We start from the raw sequence: 22845 nt of genomic DNA, 5'->3' as shown, positions 1-22845 counted from the left end.
AAGCAGGTGTGGGTCACAATCAGCCAGGGTTTTGGGTGAGCTCATTGTGAAACCTGGCCCCACCCTATCATGTGATTTCCTGAGGTCAGATGACCCCGGATGTGAGTGGGCGTTAAGGCGTCTGGTAAGGGATCTCGAAACTGGATTATAGATGGCAGAGAGTTGGTGTCGTAAACCACCGCCTCTGTTCAAAGATGGTTGTTGACAGTGGTTGTAAATGGCTTCTTTCTCTCCTCTTTCAAACCATCTGTTCTCTCTGTCCAAAATGTGTCATCCTCGGAAGAGTGACCTTTGACCTTTAGATGCAGATGAACTGCTGAGTCTTGTCCTGTGGAGGTGGCTCTTCTATGTTGTCCCATGCGCTTGTGAAGTGGCTGTTTGGTCTCTCCGATGTAGAGGTCTGGACATTCCTCGCTGCGCTGTACAGCATACACCACGCTGTTAAGTTTGTGTTTAGGAGTTTTGTCTTTCAGGTGAACCAGTTTCTGTCTGTGTGTGTTGCTGGGTCTGAAGTACACTGGGATGTTGTGCTTGGAGAAAACTCTCCTGAGTTTCTCTGATACACCGGCTACATAGGAGATGACAATGTTGTTGCGTCTGTCCTTCTTATCCTCCCTCGCTGGTGTCTGATCTTCTTTTCTGTGCCTCTTTGCTGACTTTATAAAAGCCCAATTAGGATAACAACATGTTTTAAGTGCTTCCTTTACATGTGTGTGTGTTCCTTCTTTTTCTCTTCAAGCTTAGAGGTAACATGTTCTGCCCGGTGGCGTAGGGTCCTGATTACCCCAAGTTTATGTTCCAGAGTGTGATGGGAGTCAGAGAGGAGGTACTGGTCCGTGTGTGTGGGCTTCCGGTAAACCTCAATGTTGAGGTTTCCATTCTCTTCAATGTGCGCAGTGCAGTCCAGGAAAGGCAAACAGTTGTCATTTGCGTCTTCCCTGGTGAACTTGATGTTTTTATCCATGGCGTTAGTGTGAGCAGTGAAGGATTTATTTTATTCTGCTGTTGGTTCCAAGGTGGATATTTAACTTTCAAATTTTTCTGGCAACATTAATTAGAAGTTTCCAAAATGCTCAGTGTGGAGAAATAATTAATTTTCCTGAAATAATCTACTGACAAAATGTCTACAGTGTATTTTTTATTTCTAAATTGTGACTGTATGTGCACTAACTTAATCCACTTTGATGTGAAAATTTAGGCAGATCTTTAAAATAGGACGATCATTAGTCCTGCTTACAGATTGATTAAAATTACTATGACATAATTCAGTATGCATGGCTTCATCACAGAGTGACCTTCAGTATGCATGCATGCATTGAAGTGGTTTGCAGCCCAGTCAGCACCTCAAAGTACCACAGTTCTTGTTCTTGTGTTCAGTGCTTGCGACCTAAAATCCAAGTACATTTGCAATGTCTTCCCATATCTTGGCAAGGACCCCAATCGTCCCAGTGGGGAGAGACTGTCTGAAAATGTAGTGATGAGGCTGATGGAACCATTCCTAGACAAGGGCAGAAATGTTACCACGGACAATTTCTTCACATCGCCTTCACTTGCGCAAAAACGTCTTAGACGGAAAACCACCATCCTCGGGACAGTCAACAAGTGTCGCCGGGAAATGCGATGTGTTCACTACTACAGATACACATGTGGTAAATGCAGACTACAGATACCATGGCAGTGCCATTATTGTGAATGATTACTGAAAATGTTGAAATGTACTCACTCACTTTTTATTAGTATTTGTAAATATGTGTACAAATGGTTGGTTTTTTTTGGACTGTTTTTATCAATAAATCTCAGCAACAAAGGAAATACACCCATGTGTGTTGATTTCTCCCTAAGATGGCAAACTGAAACACAAGTTTCCTTGTGGCTCTGGAAACTAACCACTCCAAGTTGGTGACTTTTGGAGATTTATTTTCCTGGATCAAAGGAGCTTGCAAAGAAAAGCATCTGGACTTCTTTAAGTTACTTGAAGACGTTTCACCTCTCATCCGAGAAGCGTCTTCAGTTCTAAGGTCAAATGGTGGAGAGTCCCAGATATAAACCTAGTGGGAGTAACCCCCCACAGAGGGACAAAAGGACCCCCTGATGATCCTCTAATCGCCTGAGCCAAGGTGTGAAATTGGGTGTGGGTCCCAATCAGCCAGAGTTTCGGGTGAGTTCATTGTGAAACCTGGCCCCACCTTATCATGCGAATTCCTGAGATCAGATGGCCCCGGATGTGAGTGGGCGTTAAGGCGTCTGGGAAGGGATCTCAAAACTGGATTATAGATGGCAGAGAGTTGGTGTCGTAAACCACCGCCTCTGTTCAAAGATGGTCGCTCACAGTGGACATAGATGGCTTCTTTCACTCCTCTTTCAAACCATCTGTCCTCTCTGTCAAAAATGTGAACATTGGCATCCTCGAAAGAGTGTCCTTTATCCTTAAGATGCAGATGGACTGCTGAGTCTTGTCCAAGACTCCCCACCCCCACACACAAACAAAGAGGCAGTTGGCAGTTAGAAATCAGCAATCATTCACACACCCCCACTCCCCCACTTCTCAGGTAACGACCTAATTTACATATGAATAACTAGCCAATTTAGCTTCCACTTGGCTGAAGCTAAAGCCTAGCTAAACGCCTACCAGCCATTTGGCTGGAAGGCGGGTTTTAAAGGTAGAAAGCCAAATGGCTGCTCTCTGGGACTCTGTGTGCAGTGAAGGATTCCACTTCTTGTCTTTTGATTTTGACCCAGGTGTCGTCTACATATCTGTACCAGTGGCTGGGTAATCTCTCTTTAAAAGAGCCAAGAGCCTTTCTTTCCACTTCCTCTATGTAAAGGTTGGCTACAACATCATAAACAAACAGAGATAAGGCAAAAAGAAAGCACACACAAAAAGAAAGAATAGCGCCCCCACAGTAATAGAGTCATTTGTAAATAACATTGTAAATACATTCTAACTAAAATGTATTCAGCAGTTTCCACAGCAGGGAGTCACTTGCTAACATAAGTCTGTCTTTGTCCCTATTTAAACTACAACATTGTTTTCTTTCACTCATAAACCCATTCACACAAGGTATTCGGGCTTCTTTGGTTTATTACAATACCTGCTTTTATATGAAAATGCCAGCACAGATGTTAACCCTCTGAATGGGCATTTGCCAAGGACACACAACAACCACAGAAAAACTAAAAAAGTATATGCTTTGTATATTCTGCTGTGTTGTTTCAGACTTTTGAATACATTGTTTATTGAAAGCAAGTTGTTTGTTGTGTTATAATCAAAAAGTGCATCTAATTACACTAACCTAGATAGATGATAAAAGCCAACTGCATTTAGGAGATTAAGTAAAAGGTTATTGTTTATTCTTGTTTCGCTTAAGTAAGTAATTACTTACTTAAACTACTACAATAAATCGCTGAAATGTAACAAGAGTGTGAAAAAAGGCTTTATTTGAAAACTTTGAAATTCTTTTTTCAGGGGCAAAAGACTCCATTTCAATTTTCATTTGTTTGTTTTTAACGAATAGCAAAAAAAGAAAAGGAAGTAGTATCGAAGCAAAACTTAATCCAATAAAAGAATCAGCACCAAATTCAGCACTTAAACCAATTATTATACTGGTAAATTATCACATTGGAGAATCAAAGACCAAGCCAAAGTGTCCCTCAGTGGCAGAGTGGGGGGGTGGCTTACTGGGCTTAAGCCCGGGTTGTTTTTTCAGAAGCCCGCGGTCTTTTGGAGTGTAATCTTTTCATAGTTAGATGTCTGGCTGACAACTGTATAAAGCAAAAAACTACCCACAATATTCGAAGCACATAGTGCACACTGTGGGAATTTACGACTGTGCGTAAATCCCCCCTATTGGTATGATCCGAGCTCAGGCACTAAGCGGGCGGGGCAGCTGCAGCCTGCGAGTGTGCTGTTGGAGAAACGGAGCCAGGCAGACAGAGGAGAACTGAAGTTCGACCAGGTACCAAAGCAAATCATTCGTACTGTACAAATAATGTAAATATGATGGTGTATCACGAAAGATTGATATCAAAGTGATCACTTGACCCATATTACATTACTTCTCTTCAAGTGAATCAACAAATGGCGAAATGAAAAGCCGAACAACAACAATGCTGTTTCTTTAGAGGGTCTTAGCTTACATGTGTGTTTATTTCATATTTTCTGTTGTTTCCCTCCACGGCTAAACAAATCGGTTTCAGTAATGCACTGATATACAAGAACGGACATAAGGGGCTTCTTTCAAAGAAAAAAATCTGGTAGTATTTTATATATTATGCTTTGTATGTTGTTCAGTATACTTCTATGCAAAACAAGAGGAATTTCAACACACAGCAGTATATTCACAGTTGAAACCAGATATTTACATACACTCTATGGAAAACACAAGAACTTTTTTTTACTGTACAACTTCAATTTAGAGTAAACTTGTTTTGTTTTGGATAAATAAATATTGAAATATCTTTTGAATTAGTTAAATGTCAGAATAAAGAGAGACAGAGCTGTCTATTTTTTTTTTTATCACATTCATCAAATTTAGGAGTACATATACACTAAGTTTATTGTTAATTAATAAGAAAACTCCAGAGGATTCCATCCTGAGCTGAAGACGCTTCTGATAGGTTAGTAGAGTCCATGTGAGTAAATTGGTGGCACAGCTGTGGATGCATATAAGGCAAAAACACAGAGCCTGTTTCTGTGACATGGGAAAATCAAGAGATGTCAACCAAAACACCAGAAAAAGAATCGTGGAGCTCCATAAGTGTGGCTCAAGTTTGAATACAATTTGGTGACATTTACAATTAAGAAATACAGATAGTTTCTCTCTTTACTCTTAAAGTTAACAAATATGTTTTTTATACACTCAACAAAAATATAAACGCAACACCTTTGTTACTGCTCCCATTCCCCATGGGATGGACGTAGAGACCTAAAAATTCATTCCAGATACACAATATAACCATCCCTCCCAAACAGTGGTCACAAATCAGTCCAAATGTGTGGTAGTGGGCACATCTGCTATATTGAGATAATCCATCCCACCTCACAGGTGTGCCACATCAGGATGCTGATCTGACAACATGAGTAGTGCACAGGTGTACCTCAGACTGCCCACAACAAAAGGCCACCCTGGAATGTGCAGTTTTGTCTCACAGCAAAATGCCACAGATGCCACAAGCAATGAGGGAGCGTGCAATTGGCATGCTGACAGCAGGAATGTCAACCAGATCTGTCGCCCGTGCATTGAATGTTCATCTCTCAACCATAAGCCGTCTCCACAGGCGTTTCAGAGAATATGGCAGCGCATCCAACCGGCCTCACAACCGCAGACCTCGTGTAACCACACCAGCCCAGGACCTCCACATCCAGCAGGTTCACCTCCAAGATCGTCTGAGACCAGCCACCCAGACAGCTGCTGGAACAATTGGTTTGCACAACCAAACAATTTCTGCACAAACTGTCAGAAACCGTCTCAGGGACGCTCAACTGCATGCCCGTCGTCCTCATCGGGGTCTTGACCTGACTCCAGCTCGTCGCCGTAACAGACTTGTGTGGGCAAATGCTCACATTCGATGGCGTCTGGCACGTTGGAGAGGTGTGCGCTTCACGGATGAATCATGGTTCACATTGTTCAGGGCAGATGGCAGCTGAGAATGTCCCAGTTCTTGCATGGCCAGCATACTCACCGGACATGTCACCCATTGAGCATGTTCGGGATGTGCTTGACCGGCGTATACGACAGCGTGTACCAGTTCCCACGAATATCCAACAACCTCGCACAGCCATTGAAGTGGAGTGGACCAACATTCCACAGGCCACAATTGACAATCTGATAGACTCCATGCGACGATGTGTTGCACTGCATGAGGCAAATGGTGGTCACACCAGATACTGACCGGTTCTGGGTCCCCAGACCCCCAATAGCGCAAAAAACTGCACATTCCAGGGTGGCCTTTTGTTGTGGGCAGTCTGAGGTACACCTGTGCACTACTCATGATGTCAGATCAGCATCCTGATGTGGCACACCTGTGAGGTGGGATGGATCATCTCAATATAGCAGATGTGCCCACTACCACACATTTGGACTGATTTGTGACCACTGTTTGGGAGGGATGGTTATATTGTGTATCTGGAATGAATTTTAGGTCTCTACGTCCATCCCATGGGGAATGGGAGCAAAAACAAAAGTGTTGCGTTTATATTTTTGTTGAGTGTATTTATCGATCTAAAAAAATAAACATTTAGTCTGATTTGATGTTACAATGAAAAAAGTTTTTGTGTTTTGATCTGAAGAGTAAATATCTGGTTTCAACTGTATATTTGATGATTGTCAGCACAAAGAGGGAGAGAGAGGAACAGAGAGGGAGATGGAGAATGAGGACAGAACAGAGATGGAACAAGAGCAGGTGAAACACACATGTTAGTCAAATGGTTGTTTACCAAAAGTATCACCGTATCATAGGTCCTCATGTATCTCGTACCAGGTGTTTCTTTTTAGGTTTGCTATTTTTCAAATTCTACATTTATTAAGTTATGCAGGCTTGTTTGCACAACAAGGCTAAATAATTATATAAACTTTTCTCAATCTAAATAGTGGACTTTGGTAGAATCAAAAAATAAGTGTAGTGCAGGTCTATGATGATTTTAGTGCTACTATCATCTAGTTCTGATTCTGGTTCTGTCTTGGTTAAGTCCTCAGTAGTCCTGATTTTGAACTGTTGTAGTCCTGTTTTAATTCCGGATCAGTTCTGGGTCTGGTTGAATTGGGGTTCAGTCCCTGTGTCTTGATGCAGCCCTGACTTTGTTCTGCCTTGCTGCTTAATTAAAAAACTAGTTTAAGGTGTCCTGCATATGTGATATATATTTTTCCCTATATGAAGTCATTCTTTTTTGAACAAAACTCAAAACAGAGACAATTAATCTTTCAGTCATTTCTACTACCCCCCCCCCCCCCCCCCCAAAAAAAAAAAAAAATCCCACATGCATACTACCCTTTAGGGCTAAGCCCTGGGTGTTTCAAATGTCTGGCTCCGCCTCTGGTGTCCCTTAAAAGTAATTAAAATTAAAAAATGTTCAAATCCTTGTTACAAAGAACCATGAATAAAGCCTGATTCTTGTGAATAGCTTTAATCCTTTAAGTGAAGGATGGGAGCGGCAGACTCCGTAAATTTGGTGTGGATCAAGTTCATTTAGAGTTTGTCAAACCTTTAACCTTTAATAAGTGCTTTGTTCAGTTTTGTGTTGAAAAACACAAACTCAGAGTACATTCAGCACCCTAATGGTGACATGGTAGGTTGACTTCAATCTAGAGCTTTTTAACCAGTAGCATCACTGAATTAGAGAGAATTCCTGCAGCCAGACTAAAAGTGTGTTGGAAAGCCAGAAGTCTGATGGTGTAAACAGGGGCTCTCTCCCTTCTTCTTTACCTTCCTCTTTACAAACATCAGACTCCCGATTCAACCTCACTATCACCTCCAGAAGTTCTCTGATGATACAGCCATTGTTGGTGTATCTGAGTATCTGAGGGGAAAGATTTAAAGTATAGGAAAATCATCACTGGCTTCCTCTTCTGGTGTGAAGTCAACCTGCACGTCAACAACAGTAAGAAGTGGGAGATGGTGGTTGACGTCTGGAGAAAGTGAATACCCATCACACAGGGGTACAGTTACAGTGTGATGAATACCCATCACACTGTACCTGTCCAAAGTCATGGATAGGTACAAATTCCTGGTTATTTATCTTAACAGTAAACTGGACTGGTCAGAAAACACTCATGCTCTGTAGAAGAAGGGCCAAAGTCATCTTCATCCGCTGAGCATGCTGAGGTCTTTGGGGGTGTGCAGGACATTACAGAGGACCTTTTTTGAGATGGTGATGACTTTTGCAATCTTTTATGCAGTTGTCTGCTGGAGCGGGATAGAAACAGCTTAATTTACTGATAAAGAGGGTGGGTAGAGGAGGATTTTAAGGATGTCCATTATGAACAACACCTCTCAGCCCCTCCGTGAGACTGTGGAGGCCTTGAGCAGCTCCTTGAGTGGTAGATTGTTAGAGCCACTGTGTTCTTTATCTATTTTTCTAATATACTTCGAATTTATTTTTTCTTTTAGATCCTTTTGCTGCTGTAACAAATGACATTCCCCAGTGTGGGATTAATAGAGTCTATAAATCTTGAGTTTGGCATCTGGATAGATTGATTACTTCTATGGACAACAGGTAACTGTCCATAGAACAGGTAACGAGTTGAGGAGGCTCCCAATGTCAGCTCGATAACTGTACAAAATACCCCTGGGAGCCAGAAATCTTGCTTATTTCATTCATGAAAATGTGAATAATTGATAACCTTTTTTGAAATGCATTTTTTGGTTATTGATCTGTTTCTCACTGTTCAAATAAACCGAGCAGTAAAATTATAGACTGATCATTAGTTTGTTAGTGGGCAAACTTACAAAATCATGTATTGCGATACTGCAGTGTATGCCATATGTACTAGCAAAACCACTTTTCAGCAGTGAGCTTGATAGAGGCTGTTATTCGATGTTGTTATTTATTTGACAGACATGTTTCCGTCATTATTAATTTATCACATCTAAAAACAGGCCTGCTGCAGCTGGACGTGGACAGAGTGAAAACAATGACTGGAGGCAGCATATTGCATGTTGAAGGGAGAATTAAATGAGCATAAGCCCCCTGGCTTTATGTCCTAGGTCGTCTGTTAATTTTTTATGGGTGCCTCACTAATTCATGAGGACATCTGTTTTTGCAGCTTCCACTTTATAAGCCCCATGTTCTGCAGTTATGAGCAACGCCAGCTGCAAACCGATTAGACGGGACTTCTAATGGAAATTCAAGCAGAGGAAAACTTTGCACAAACACTACAGCAAAACACAGACACATGCTGGCATATGCTGTCCTCTTACTCTCATTTGCAAAACTAAAAGTTACAGCCCAACTAGTACTCCCTAGAGGCCTCAGCCTTCAATAGCCTATTAAAATAACCCTCTTTTGCAGTTGTTCAAGGTCTTACCAGTACTACTTATCCCCAAAGGCTACACTAGCCCGGATAAATTTGAAAACGCTGCGTTCATACTATCGTTTTCAGTTGTTTTCACAGAGTTGTGCGTCCACATTGAAATGTCTGAAAACGCTTATGTTCCAGTACTGCGCATGCGTGAAACGCAAGGCGATTTGGCCTGCCTCATTTCTGTCTGTCGTTTATTTACTTTCCGGCTCTTTGAAACATTGCGACAAAATGTTGAGGAAAAGCATTGAGTTTTTTAAATGGACTAACAACGAGGTGGAGTTGTTGCTGCGAGTAATACAAAAGTACAAAGTTGCAAAAGCAAGTAAGAATTAAAGCTGCAAGCAGCGTTATGAGGGCCCTCGCACCCCCGGCACGTCGAGCCACTGCCAACACCTCAAACCGGCACGTCCAATGTGATGTCACATTGATGGATTTCATGCTTTTAATCACCAGCTAACATTTCATCTTATTCAACCAGGATTATAGTCATGCCACTAGGTGGCGCTCTAACCATTATTGACAAATAGCATAACAAACATTTCCAAGCTCGAGTCTCATCACACCTGCGACCTTTGGGAGAGATTGGACATTGTGTTTTTGAGTGACAGCAGATTACTGCTTTTTGCGAGTGATTGAAACTCTACGTGCCGCCATGACCACCCCGTTTCCCTGAACGGAAAAAGCTTCGCAATTTAACATCACAAAGGTCTTTAGATTCTACACACTGAAGAATGCTTCAATATGATGAAATCCCTTGGAGGAGTTCGTCAAAGTATGAGGCCTGAAAAGGGGGGAAAATGTCATCAAAATTACACATTAATTTTAAAATGGCTGACTTCCTGTTGGATTTGGGATATTGCTCCAAGAGACTTTTTTGTACATCTTGATATCTTACACAAGCTTACCAAGTGTCAGACTCATAGATGAAACACAGAGCAGGGGCTGATGTTTTGAAATATTGTAGGGGGCGCTGTGGAGCCATTTTGCGCTATTCAAGGAAAATGGTTACATAACAACAATGCCTTCATGCATTTGGAGGTGTGTGCCAAATTTCAAGCCTCTATAAACTTTCCAAGCCCCTCAAAAGCCACTTCATCTTTCATGATGAACCGCGTTGCCACCAGGGTGCGCCGTTCAGTTTAAAGTCACAATTTTTGCACTGAAGCATCACGAGGGACTGATGGTGATATTCACCGCTTTTGAGGTGGCCACGATCAACCTGTGAAAATCAGTACAACAAAGTTAAAGCCATGACATTTCCTGTTGCCACTAGGTGGCGCTGTCCGTATTTCCGACAATGGGCACATCAATCTGTTCAGGACGGGTCTGACATCATGCCTGTAAAGTCTGGTACTGATCAGACTGGATTTCATTGAGTTATACTAATTTGTTTCTTCATGGCGTGACATCAAAGTTCGCCATGCTGCTGGGGTCACACCCTTTTGCGAAAAGTCACAGTTTTCACTGTAACCCAAGACCAACTCCTTAAGGCTTTCCTGGAGAAATTTGAGGCTGCAGGTGTCACCCATCACTATACTGTACCCCAAAGTGTAAAACATGACATTTCCTGTTCCCACTAGGTGGCGCTGTCCCTGGTGTCAAATATGGCAGTTGAAATATGTTCAGGGGTGGAGCCTTATCATATGTGTTCACTTTGGTCAAGGTCAGAAAATGTATGACAAAATGAGAGGCAATAAGATTTTCATGGCGAGTCATCGAAATTCGCCATGGCGCCACGGCCTCATAGTATTGTGAAAACTCAAAAGCTCCGCAATTTAACATGGCACTAGGGTGTAGTTGACACTGTCCAAATTTGAAGGTTATGAAATGAAACCCCAAGGAGGAGTTCGCAAAAGTTCGAGGCATGGAAACGGCAAAATTAGAGCCAAAATGTCACCTTCTCTTCCAAATGGCGGACTTCCTGTTGGGTTTGCGTCAATGGGCCCACTGACTTTTTTGTTCGTCTTGGCATGATACACATGTGTGCCAAATTTCATACATGTAGCTCAAACGATGTGGTCGTAGGGCTGCATTTTACAAGGCATAGGTGGCGCTGTAGAGCCATTTCCCAGTGCTCATATGTAAAACCATTAAAATACAAAATTTTTCACCAGACCTGGCATGTGTGCAAAATTTCATGAGTTTTTGAGCATGTTTAGGCCCTCAAAAAGGCCCTTGTTTCGCCTGAATAATAATAATAATAATAATAATTAAAGCTGCAAGCAGCGTTATGAGGGCCCTCGCACCCCCGGCGCGTCGAGCCACGCCCAACACCTAAAACCAGCACGTCCGATCTGATGTCACATTGATGGAATTCATGCATTTAGCCACCAGCTAACATTTCAACTCATTCATTCATGATTAGTTAGTCGTTCCACTAGGTGGCGCTCTAACCATTATGTACAAATGGCATAACAAACACTTCCAAGCTCGAGTCTCATCACACCTGAGACGTTTGGGAGAGATTGGACATTGTGTTTTTGAGTGACAGCAGATTACTGCTTTTTGGCGAGTGATTGAAACTCCACGTGCCGCCATAACCACCCCGTTTCCCTGGACGTAAAAAGCTTCGCAATTTAACATCACAAAGGTCTTTAGATTCCACAAACTGCAGATCGGTCCAATCTGATGAAATCCCTTGGAGGAGTTCGTCAAAGAACGATGCCTGAAAAGAGGGGAAAATGTTGCCAAAATTGCACATTAATTTTAAAATGGCTGACTTCCTGTTGGATTTGGGATATTGCTCCAAGAGACTTTTTTGTACATCTTGATATCTCCTATAAGCTTACCAGGTTTCAGACTCATACATAAAACACAGAGCAGGGGCTGTGATTTTGAAATTTTGTAGGGGGCGCTGTGGAGCCATTTTGGGATATTCAATGAAAATGATCACATAACAACAAAGCCTTAACCACATTGGAGGTGTGCGCCAAATTTCAAGACTTTTTAAACTTTCCAAGCCCCTCAAAAGCCACTTCATCTTTCATGGTGAACCGCGTTGCCACCAGGGTGCGGCGTTCAGTTTAAAGTCACAATTTTTGCACTGAAGCATCACAAGGGACTGATGGTGATATTCACCGCTTTTGAGGTGGCCACGATGAACCTGTGAAAATCAGTACAACAAAATTAAAGCCATGACATTTCCTGTTCCCACTAGGTGGCGCTGTCCGTATTCCCGACAATGGGCACATCAATCTGTTCAGGGCGGGTCTGACATCATGCCTGTAAAGTCTGGTACTGATCAGACTGGATTTCATTGAGTTATACTAATTTGTTTCTTCATGGCGTGACATCAAAGTTCGCCATGCTGCTGGGGTCACACCCTTTTGCGAAAAGTCACAGTTTTCACTGTAACCCAAGACCAACTCCTTAAGGCTTTTCTGGAGAAATTTGAGGCTGCAGATGTCACCCATCACTATACTGTACCCCAAAGTGTAAAACATGACATTTCCTGTTCCCACTAGGTGGCGCTGGCCCTTATGTCAAATATGGCACTTGAAATATGTTCAGGGGTGGAGCCTTATCATATGTGTTCACTTTGGTCAAGGTCAGAAAATGTATGACAAAATGAGAGGCAATAAGATTTTCATGGCGAGTCATCGAAATTCGCCATGGCGCCACGGCCTCATAGTATTGTGAAAACTCAAAAGCTCCGCAATTTAACATGGCACAAGGGTGTAGTTGACACTGACCAAATATGAAGGTTATGAAATCAAACCCCAAGGAGGAGTTCGCAAAAGTTCGAGGCATGGAAATGGCAAAATTAGAGCCAAAATGTCACCTTCTCTTCCAAATGGCGGACTTCCTGTTGGGTTTGCGTCAATGGGCCCACTGACTTTTTTGTTCGTCTTGGCATGATACACATGTGTGCCAAATTTCATACATGTAGCTCAAACGATGTGGTCGTAGGGCTGCATTTAACAAGGCATAGGTGGCGCTCTAGAGCCATTTCCCAGTGCTCATATGTAAAACCATTAAAATACAAAATTTTTCACCAGACCTGGCATGTGTGCAAAATTTCATGAGTTTTTGAGCATGTTTAGGCCCTCAAAAAGGCCCTTGTTTCGCCTGAATAATAATAATAATAATAATAATAATTAAAGCTGCAAGCAGCGTTATGAGGGCCCTCGCACCCCCGGCGCGTCGAGCCACGCCCAACACCTAAAACCAGCACGTCCGATCGATGTCACATTGATGGAATTCATGCATTTAACCACCAGCTAACATTTCAACTCATTCATTCATGATTAGCTAGTCGTTCCACTAGGTGGCACTCTAACCATTATGTAGAAATGGCATAACAAACATTTCCGAACTCGAGTCTCATTATGCCTGCGACCTTTGGGTGAGATTGGACATTGTGTTTTTGAGTAACAGCAGATTACTGCGTTTTGGCGAGTGATTGAGAGTCTACGTGCCGCCATGACCACCCCGTTTCCCTGAACGTAAAAAGCTTCGCAATTTAACAACACAAAGGTCTTTGGATTCCACACACTGAAGAATAGTGCAATATGATGAAATCCCTTGGAGGAGTTCGTCAAAGAACGATGCCTGGAAAGAGGGGAAAATGTTGCCAAAATTGCACATTAATTTTAAAATGGCTGACTTCCTGTTGGATTTGGGATATTGCTCCAAGAGACTTTTTTGTACATCTTGATATCTCCTATAAGCTTACCAGGTTTCAGAATCATACATAAAACACAGAGCAGGGGCTGTGATTTTGAAATTTTGTAGGGGGCGCTGAGGAGCCATTTTGGGATATTCAATGAAAATGATCACATAACAACAAAGCCTTAACCACATTGGAGGTGTGCGCCAAATTTCAAGACTTTTTAAACTTTCCAAGCCCCTCAAAAGCCACTTCATCTTTCATGTTGAACAGCGTTGCCACCAGGGTGCGCCGTTCAGTTTAAACTCACAATTTTTGCACTGAAGCATCACGAGGGACTGATGGTGATATTCACCGCTTTTGAGGTGGCCAAGATGAACCTGTGAAAATCAGTACAACAAAATTAAAGCCATGACATTTCCTGTTGCCACTAGGTGGCGCTGTCCGTATTTCCGACAATGGGCACATCAATCTGTTCAGGGCGGGTCTGACATCATGCCTGTAAAGTCTGGTACTGATCAGACTGGATTTCATTGAGTTATACTAATTTGTTTCTTCATGGCGTGACATCAAAGTTCGCCACGCCGCTGGGGTCACACCCTTTTGCGAAAAGTCACAGTTTTCACTGTAACCCAAGACCAACTCCTTACGCCTTTCCTGGAGAAATTTGAGGCTGCAGATGTCACCCATCACTATACTGTACCCCAAAGTGTAAAACATGACATTTCCTGTTCCCACTAGGTGGCGCTGTCCTTGATGTCAAATATGGCAGTTGAAATATGTTCAGGGGTGGAGCCTTATCATATGTGTGCTCTTTGGTCCAGATCGGAACATGTATGACAGAATGAGAGGCAATAAGATTTTCATGGCGAGTCATCGAAATTCGCCATGGCGCCACGGCCTCATGGTATTGTGAAAACTCAAAAGCTCCGCAATTTAACATGGCACAAGGGTGTAGTTGACACTGACCAAATATGAAGGTTATGAAATGAAACCCCAAGGAGGAGTTCGCAAAAGTTCGAGGCATGGAAATGGCAAAATTAGAGCCAAAATGTCACCTTCTCTTCCAAATGGCGGACTTCCTGTTGGGTTTGCGTCAATGGGCCCACAGACTTTTTTGTTCGTCTTGGCATGATACACATGTGTGCCAAATTTCATACATGTAGCTCAAACGATGTGGTCGTAGGGCTGCATTTAACAAGGCATAGGTGGCGCTCTAGAGCCATTTCCCAGTGCTCATATGTAAAACCATTAAAATACAAAATTTTTCACCAGACCTGGCATGTGTGCAAAATTTCATGAGTTTTTGAGCATGTTTAGGCCCTCAAAAAGGCCCTTGTTTCGCCTGAATAATAATAATAATAATAATAATAATAATAAGAAACGGAGCAGATACAATAGGGCCTTCGCACTCTCGGTGCTCGGGCCCTAATAATAATTAAAGCTGCAAGCAGCGTTATGAGGGCCCTCGCACCCTGGCGTGTCGAGCCACGCCCAACACCTAAAACCAGCACGTCCGATGTGATGTCACATTGATGGAATTCATGCATTTAACCACCAGCTAACATTTCATCTCATTGAACCATGATTATAGTCGTCCCACTAGGTGGCGCTCTAACTATTACCGACAAATGGCATAACAAACATTTCCGAGCTCGAGTCTCATCACACCTGCGACGTTTGGGAGAGATTGGATATTGTGTTTTTGAGTGACAGCAGATTACTGCTTTTTGGTGAGTGATTGAAACTCTAAGTGCCGCCATGACCACCCCGTTTCCCTGAACGTAAAAAGCTTCGCAATTTAACATCACAAAGGTCTTTAGATTCCACAAACTTCAGATCGGTCCAATCTGATGAAATCCCTTGGAGGAGTTCGTCAAAGTATGAAGCCTGAAAAGAGGGGAAAATGTCGCCAAAATTACACATTAATTTTAAAATGGCTGACTTCCTGTTGGATTTGGGATATTGCTCCAAGAGACTTTTTTGTACATCTTGATATCTCCTATAAGCCTACCAGGTTTCAGATTCATACATAAAACACAGAGCTGGGGCTGTGGTTTTGAAATTTTGTAGGGGGCGCTGTGGAGCCATTTTGGGATATTCAATGAAAATTATCACATGACAACAAAGCCTTCGTCACATTGGAGGTGTGTGCCAAATTTCAAGCCTCTATACACTTGCCAAGACCCTCAAAAGCCACTTCATCTTTCATGGTGAACAGCGTTGCCACCAGGGTGCGCCGTTCAGTTTAAAGTCACAATTTTTGCACTGAAGCATCACGAGGGACTGATGGTGTTATTCACCGCTTTTGAGGTGGCCACGATGAACCTGTGAAAATCAGTACAACAAAATGAAAGCCATGACATTTCCTGTTCCCACTAGGTGGCGCTGCCCGTATTTCCGACAATGGGCACATCAATCTGTTCAGGGCGGGTCTGACATCATGCCTGTAAAGTCTGGTACTGATCAGACTGGATTTCATTGAGTTATACTAATTTGTTTCTTCATGGCGTGACATCAAAGTTCGCCATGCTGCTGGGGTCACACCCTTTCGCGAAAACTCACAGTTTTCACTGTAACCCAAGACCAACTCCTTAAGGCTTTCCTGGAGAAATTTGAGGCTGCAGATGTCACCCATCACTATACTGTACCCCAAAGTGTAAAACATGACATTTCCTGTTCCCACTAGGTGGCGCTGTCCCTGGTGTCAAATATGGCAGTTGAAATATGTTCAGGGGTGGAGCCTTATCATATGTGTTCACTTTGGTCAAGGTCAGAAAATGTATGACAAAATGAGAGGCAATAAGATTTTCATGGCGAGTCATCGAAATTCGCCATGGCGCCACGGCCTCATAGTATTGTGAAAACTCAAAAGCTCCGCAATTTAACATGGCACAAGGGTGTAGTTGACACTGACCAAATATGAAGGTTATGAAATCAAACCCCAAGGAGGAGTTCGCAAAAGTTCGAGGCATGGAAATGGCAAAATTAGAGCCAAAATGTCACCTTCTCTTCCAAATGGCGGACTTCCTGTTGGGTTTGCGTCAATGGGCCCCCAGACTTTTTTGTTCGTCTTGGCATGATACACATGTGTGCCAAATTTCATACATGTAGCTCAAACGATGTGGTCGTAGGGCTGCATTTAACAAGGCATAGGTGGCGCTGTAGAGCCATTTCCCAGTGCTCATATGTAAAACCATTAAAATACAAAATTTTTCACCAGTCCTGGCATGTGTGCAAAATTTCATGAGTTTTTGAGCATGTTTAGGACCTCAAAAAGGCCCTTGTTTCGCCTGAATAATAATAATAATAATAATAATAATTAAAGCTGCAAGCAGCGTTATGAGGGCCCTCGCACCCCCGGCGCGTCGAGCCACGCCCAACACCTAAAACCAGCACGTCCGATCTGATGTCACATTGATGGAATTCATGCATTTAACCACCAGCTAACATTTCAACTCATTCATTCATGATTAGTTAGTCGTTCCACTAGGTGGCGCTCTAACCATTATGTACAAATGGCATAACAAACACTTCCGAGCTCGAGTCTAATCACACCTGAGACGTTTGGGAGAGATTGGACATTGTGTTTTTGAGTGACAGCAGATTACTGCTTTTTGGCGAGTGATTCAAACTCTAAGTGCCGCCATAACCACCCCGTTTCCCTGGACGTAAAAAGCTTCGCAATTTAACATCACAAAGGTCTTTAGATTCCACACACTGGAGATTGGTTCAATATGATGAAATCCCTTGGAGGAGTTCGTCAAAGAACGGTGCCTGGAAAGAGGGGAAAATGTCACAAAAATTACACATTAATTTTAAAATGGCTGACTTCCTGTTGGATTTGGGATATTGCTCCAAGAGACTTTTTTGTACATCTTGATATCTCCTATAAGCTTACCAGGTTTCAGACTCATACATAAAACACAGAGCTGGGGCTGATGTTTTGAAATATTGTAGGGGGCGCTGTGGAGCCATTTTGGGATATTCAATGAAAATGATCACATAACAACAAAGCCTTATGCACAATGGAGGTGTGCGCCAAATTTCAAGCCTCTATAAACTTTCCAAGCCCCTCAAAAGCCACTTCATTTTTCACGGTGAACAGCGTTGCCACCAGGGTGCGCCGTTCAGTTTAAAGTCACAATTTTTGCACTAAAGCATCACGAGGGACTGATGGGGATATTCACCGCTTTTGAGGTGGCCACGATGAACCTGTGAAAATCAGTACAACAAAATTAAAGCCATGACATTTCCTGTTGCCACTAGGTGGCGCTGTCCGTATTTCCGACAATGGGCACATCAATCTGTTCAGGGCGGGTCTGACATCATGCCTGTAAAGTCTGGTACTGATCAGACTGGATTTCATTGAGTTATACTAATTTGTTTCTTCATGGCGTGACATCAAAGTTCGCCATGCTGCTGGGGTCACACCCTTTCGCGAAAACTCACAGTTTTCACTGTAACCCAAGACCAACTCCTTAAGGCTTTCCTGGAGAAATTTGAGGCTGCAGATGTCACCCATCACTATACTGTACCCCAAAGTGTAAAACATGACATTTCCTGTTCCCACTAGGTGGCGCTGTCCTTGATGTCAAATATGGCAGTTGAAATATGTTCAGGGGTGGAGCCTTATCATATGTGTTCACTTTGGTCAAGGTCAGAAAATGTATGACAAAATGAGAGGCAATAAGATTTTCATGGCGAGTCATCGAAATTCGCCATGGCGCCACGGCCTCATAGTATTGTGAAAACTCAAAAGCTCCGCAATTTAACATGGCACAAGGGTGTAGTTGACACTGTCCAAATTTGAAGGTTATGAAATGAAACCCCAAGGAGGAGTTCGCAAAAGTTCGAGGCATGGAAATGGCAAAATTAGAGCCAAAATGTCACCTTCTCTTCCAAATGGCGGACTTCCTGTTGGGTTTGCGTCAATGGGCCCACAGACTTTTTTGTTCATCTTGGCATGATACACATGTGTGCCAAATTTCATACATGTAGCTCAAACCATGTGGTCGTAGGGCTGCATTTAACAAGGCATAGGTGGCGCTGTAGAGCCATTTCCCAGTGCTCATATGTAAAACCATTAAAATACAAAATTTTTCACCAGACCTGGCATGTGTGCAAAATTTCATGAGTTTTTGAGCATGTTTAGGCCCTCAAAAAGGCCCTTGTTTGGGGTGAATAATAATAATAATAATAATAATAAGAAACGGAGCAGATACAATAGGGCCTTCGCACTCTCGGTGCTCGGGCCCTAATAATAATAATAATAATAATAAGAAACGGAGCAGATACAATAGGGCCTTCGCACTCTCGGTGCTCGGGCCCTAATAATAATAATAATAATAATAATAATAATAATAATAAGAAACGGAGCAGATACAATAGGGCCTTCGCACTCTCGGTGCTCGGGCCCTAATAATTAAAGCTGCAAGCAGCGTTATGAGGGCCCTCGCACCCCCGGCGCGTCGAGCCACGCCCAACACCTAAAACCAGCACGTCCGATCTGATGTCACATTGATGGAATTCATGCATTTAACCACCAGCTAACATTTCAACTCATTCATTCATGATTAGCTAGTCGTTCCACTAGGTGGCGCTCTAACCATTATGTACAAATGGCATAACAAACATTTCCGAACTCGAGTCTCATTATGCCTGCGACCTTTGGGTGAGATTGGACATTGTGTTTTTGAGTGAAAGCAGATTACTTCTTTTTGGCGAGTGATTGAAACTCCACATGCCGCCATGACCACCCCGTTTCCCTGAACGTAAAAAGCTTCGCAATTTAACAACACAAAGGTCTTTGGATTCCACACACTGAAGAATAGTGCAATCTGATGAAATCCCTTGGAGGAGTTCGTCAAAGAACGATGCCTGAAAAGAGGGGAAAATGTTGCCAAAATTGCACATTAATTTTAAAATGGCTGACTTCCTGTTGTATTTGGGATATTGCTCCAAGAGACTTTTTTTTACATCTTGATATCTCCTATGAGCTTACCAGGTTTCAGACTCATACATAAAACACAGAGCAGGGGCTGTGATTTTGAAATTTTGTAGGGGGCGCTGTGGAGCCATTTTGGGATATTCAATGAAAATGATCACATAACAACAAAGCCTTAACCACATTGGAGGTGTGCGCCAAATTTCAAGACTTTTTAAACTTTCCAAGCCCCTCAAAAGCCACTTCATCTTTCATGGTGAACCGCGTTGCCACCAGGGTGCGGCGTTCAGTTTAAAGTCACAATTTTTGCACTGAAGCATCACAAGGGACTGATGGTGACATTCACCGCTTTTGAGGTGGCCACGATCAACCTGTGAAAATCAGTACAACAAAATTAAAGCCATGACATTTCCTGTTCCCACTAGGTGGCGCTGTCCGTATTCCCGACAATGGGCACATCAATCTGTTCAGGGCGGGTCTGACATCATGCCTGTAAAGTCTGGTACTGATCAGACTGGATTTCATTGAGTTATACTAATTTGTTTCTTCATGGCGTGACATCAAAGTTCGCCATGCTGCTGGGGTCACACCCTTTTGCGAAAAGTCACAGTTTTCACTGTAACCCAAGACCAACTCCTTAAGGCTTTTCTGGAGAAATTTGAGGCTGCAGATGTCACCCATCACTATACTGTACCCCAAAGTGTAAAACATGACATTTCCTGTTCCCACTAGGTGGCGCTGTCCTTGATGTCAAATATGGCAGTTGAAATATGTTCAGGGGTGGAGCCTTATCATATGTGTGCTCTTTGGTCCAGATCGGAACATGTATGACAGAATGAGAGGCAATAAGATTTTCATGGCGAGTCATCGAAATTCGCCGTGGCGCCACGGCCTCACCGTATTGTGAAAACTCAAAAGCTCCGCAATTTAACATGGCACAAGGGTGTAGTTGGCACTGACCAAATATGAAGCTTATACGACCAATTTCCAAGGAGGAGTTCGTTAAAGTTCGAGGCATGGAAATGGCAAAATTAGAGCCAAAATGTCACCTTCTCTTCCAAATGGCGGACTTCCTGTTGGGTTTGCGTCAATGGGCCCACTGACTTTTTTGTTTGTCTTGGCATGATACACATGTGTGCCAAATTTCATACATGTAGCCCAAACGATGTGGTCGTAGGGCTGCATTTAACAAGGCATAGGTGGCGCTCTAGAGCCATTTCCCAGTGCTCATATGTAAAACCATTAAAATACAAAATTTTTCACCAGACCTGGCATGTGTGCAAAATTTCATGAGTTTTTGAGCATGTTTAGGCCCTCAAAAAGGCCCTTGTTTCGCCTGAATAATAATAATAATAATAATAATAATAATAATAATAATTAAAGCTGCAAGCAGCGTTATGAGGGCCCTCGCACCCCCGGCGCGTCGAGCCACGCCCAACACCTAAAACCAGCACGTCCGATCTCATGTCACATTGATGGAATTCATGCATTTAACCACCAGCTAACATTTCAACTCATTCATTCATGATTAGTTAGTCGTTCCACTAGGTGGCGCTCTAACCATTATGTACAAATGGCATAACAAACATTTCCGAACTCGAGTCTCATTATGCCTGCGACCTTTGGGTGAGATTGGACATTGTGTTTTTGAGTGAAAGCAGATTACTTCTTTTTGGCGAGTGATTGAAACTCCACATGCCGCCATGACCACCCCGTTTCCCTGAACGTAAAAAGCTTCGCAATTTAACAACACAAAGGTCTTTGGATTCCACACACTGAAGAATAGTGCAATCTGATGAAATCCCTTGGAGGAGTTCGTCAAAGAACGATGCCTGAAAAGAGGGGAAAATGTTGCCAAAATTGCACATTAATTTTAAAATGGCTGACTTCCTGTTGGATTTGGGATATTGCTCCAAGAGACTTTTTTTTACATCTTGATATCTCCTATAAGCTTACCAGGTTTCAGACTCATACATAAAACACAGAGCAGGGGCTGTGATTTTGAAATTTTGTAGGGGGCGCTGTGGAGCCATTTTGGGATATTCAATGAAAATGATCACATAACAACAAAGCCTTAACCACATTGGAGGTGTGCGCCAAATTTCAAGACTTTTTAAACTTTCCAAGCCCCTCAAAAGCCACTTCATCTTTCATGGTGAACCGCGTTGCCACCAGGGTGCGGCGTTCAGTTTAAAGTCACAATTTTTGCACTGAAGCATCACAAGGGACTGATGGTGATATTCACCGCTTTTGAGGTGGCCACGATGAACCTGTGAAAATCAGTACAACAAAATTAAAGCCATGACATTTCCTGTTGCCACTAGGTGGCGCTGTCCGTATTCCCGACAATGGGCACATCAATCTGTTCAGGGCGGGTCTGACATCATGCCTGTAAAGTCTGGTACTGATCAGACTGGATTTCATTGAGTTATACTAATTTGTTTCTTCATGGCGTGACATCAAAGTTCGCCATGCCGCTGGGGTCACACCCTTTTGCGAAAAGTCACAGTTTTCACTGTAACCCAAGACCAACTCCTTAAGGCTTTCCTGGAGAAATTTGAGGCTGCAGATGTCACCCATCACTATACTGTACCCCAAAGTGTAAAACATGACATTTCCTGTTCCCACTAGGTGGCGCTGTCCTTGATGTCAAATATGGCAGTTGAAATATGTTCAGGGGTGGAGCCTTATCATATGTGTGCTCTTTGGTCCAGATCGGAACATGTATGACAGAATGAGAGGCAATAAGATTTTCATGGCGAGTCATCGAAATTCGCCGTGGCGCCACGGCCTCACCGTATTGTGAAAACTCAAAAGCTCCGCAATTTAACATGGCACAAGGGTGTAGTTGGCACTGACCAAATATGAAGCTTATACGACCAATTTCCAAGGAGGAGTTCGTTAAAGTTCGAGGCATGGAAATGGCAAAATTAGAGCCAAAATGTCACCTTCTCTTCCAAATGGCGGACTTCCTGTTGGGTTTGCGTCAATGGGCCCACAGACTTTTTTGTTCGTCTTGGCATGATACACATGTGTGCCAAATTTCATACATGTAGCTCAAACGATGTGGTCGTAGGGCTGCATTTAACAAGGCATAGGTGGCGCTGTAGAGCCATTTCCCAGTGCTCATATGTAAAACCATTAAAATACAAAATTTTTCACCAGACCTGGCATGTGTGCAAAATTTCATGAGTTTTTGAGCATGTTTAGGCCCTCAAAAAGGCCCTTGTTTTGCCTGAATAATAATAATAATAATAATAATAATAATA

At 42.8% G+C, this 22845-nt stretch overlaps 1 protein-coding gene across 1 annotated transcript in view; it reads right to left on the bottom strand.

Annotated features, from left to right (window-relative positions):
• The window catches only part of LOC147318290 (uncharacterized), a 70056-nt gene that overhangs the window by 29709 nt on the left and 17502 nt on the right, over nt 1-22845 (bottom strand). The window contains exon 2 of the mRNA XM_086310131.1: nt 566-652. Within this exon, the coding sequence (XP_086166257.1) occupies nt 566-652 (87 nt within the window). The remainder of the gene's footprint in view (nt 1-565; nt 653-22845) is intronic.

Source organism: Aulonocara sp. 'chitande type north' Nkhata Bay, linkage group LG11, assembly GCF_057382095.1.
Source record: "Aulonocara sp. 'chitande type north' Nkhata Bay isolate Kocher_YH1m ecotype deep benthic linkage group LG11, A_spYH_male_GT1.1, whole genome shotgun sequence".
NCBI lineage: Eukaryota > Metazoa > Chordata > Actinopteri > Cichliformes > Cichlidae > Aulonocara > Aulonocara sp. 'chitande type north' Nkhata Bay.
This window is presented reverse-complemented; position numbering and strand designations above follow the sequence as displayed.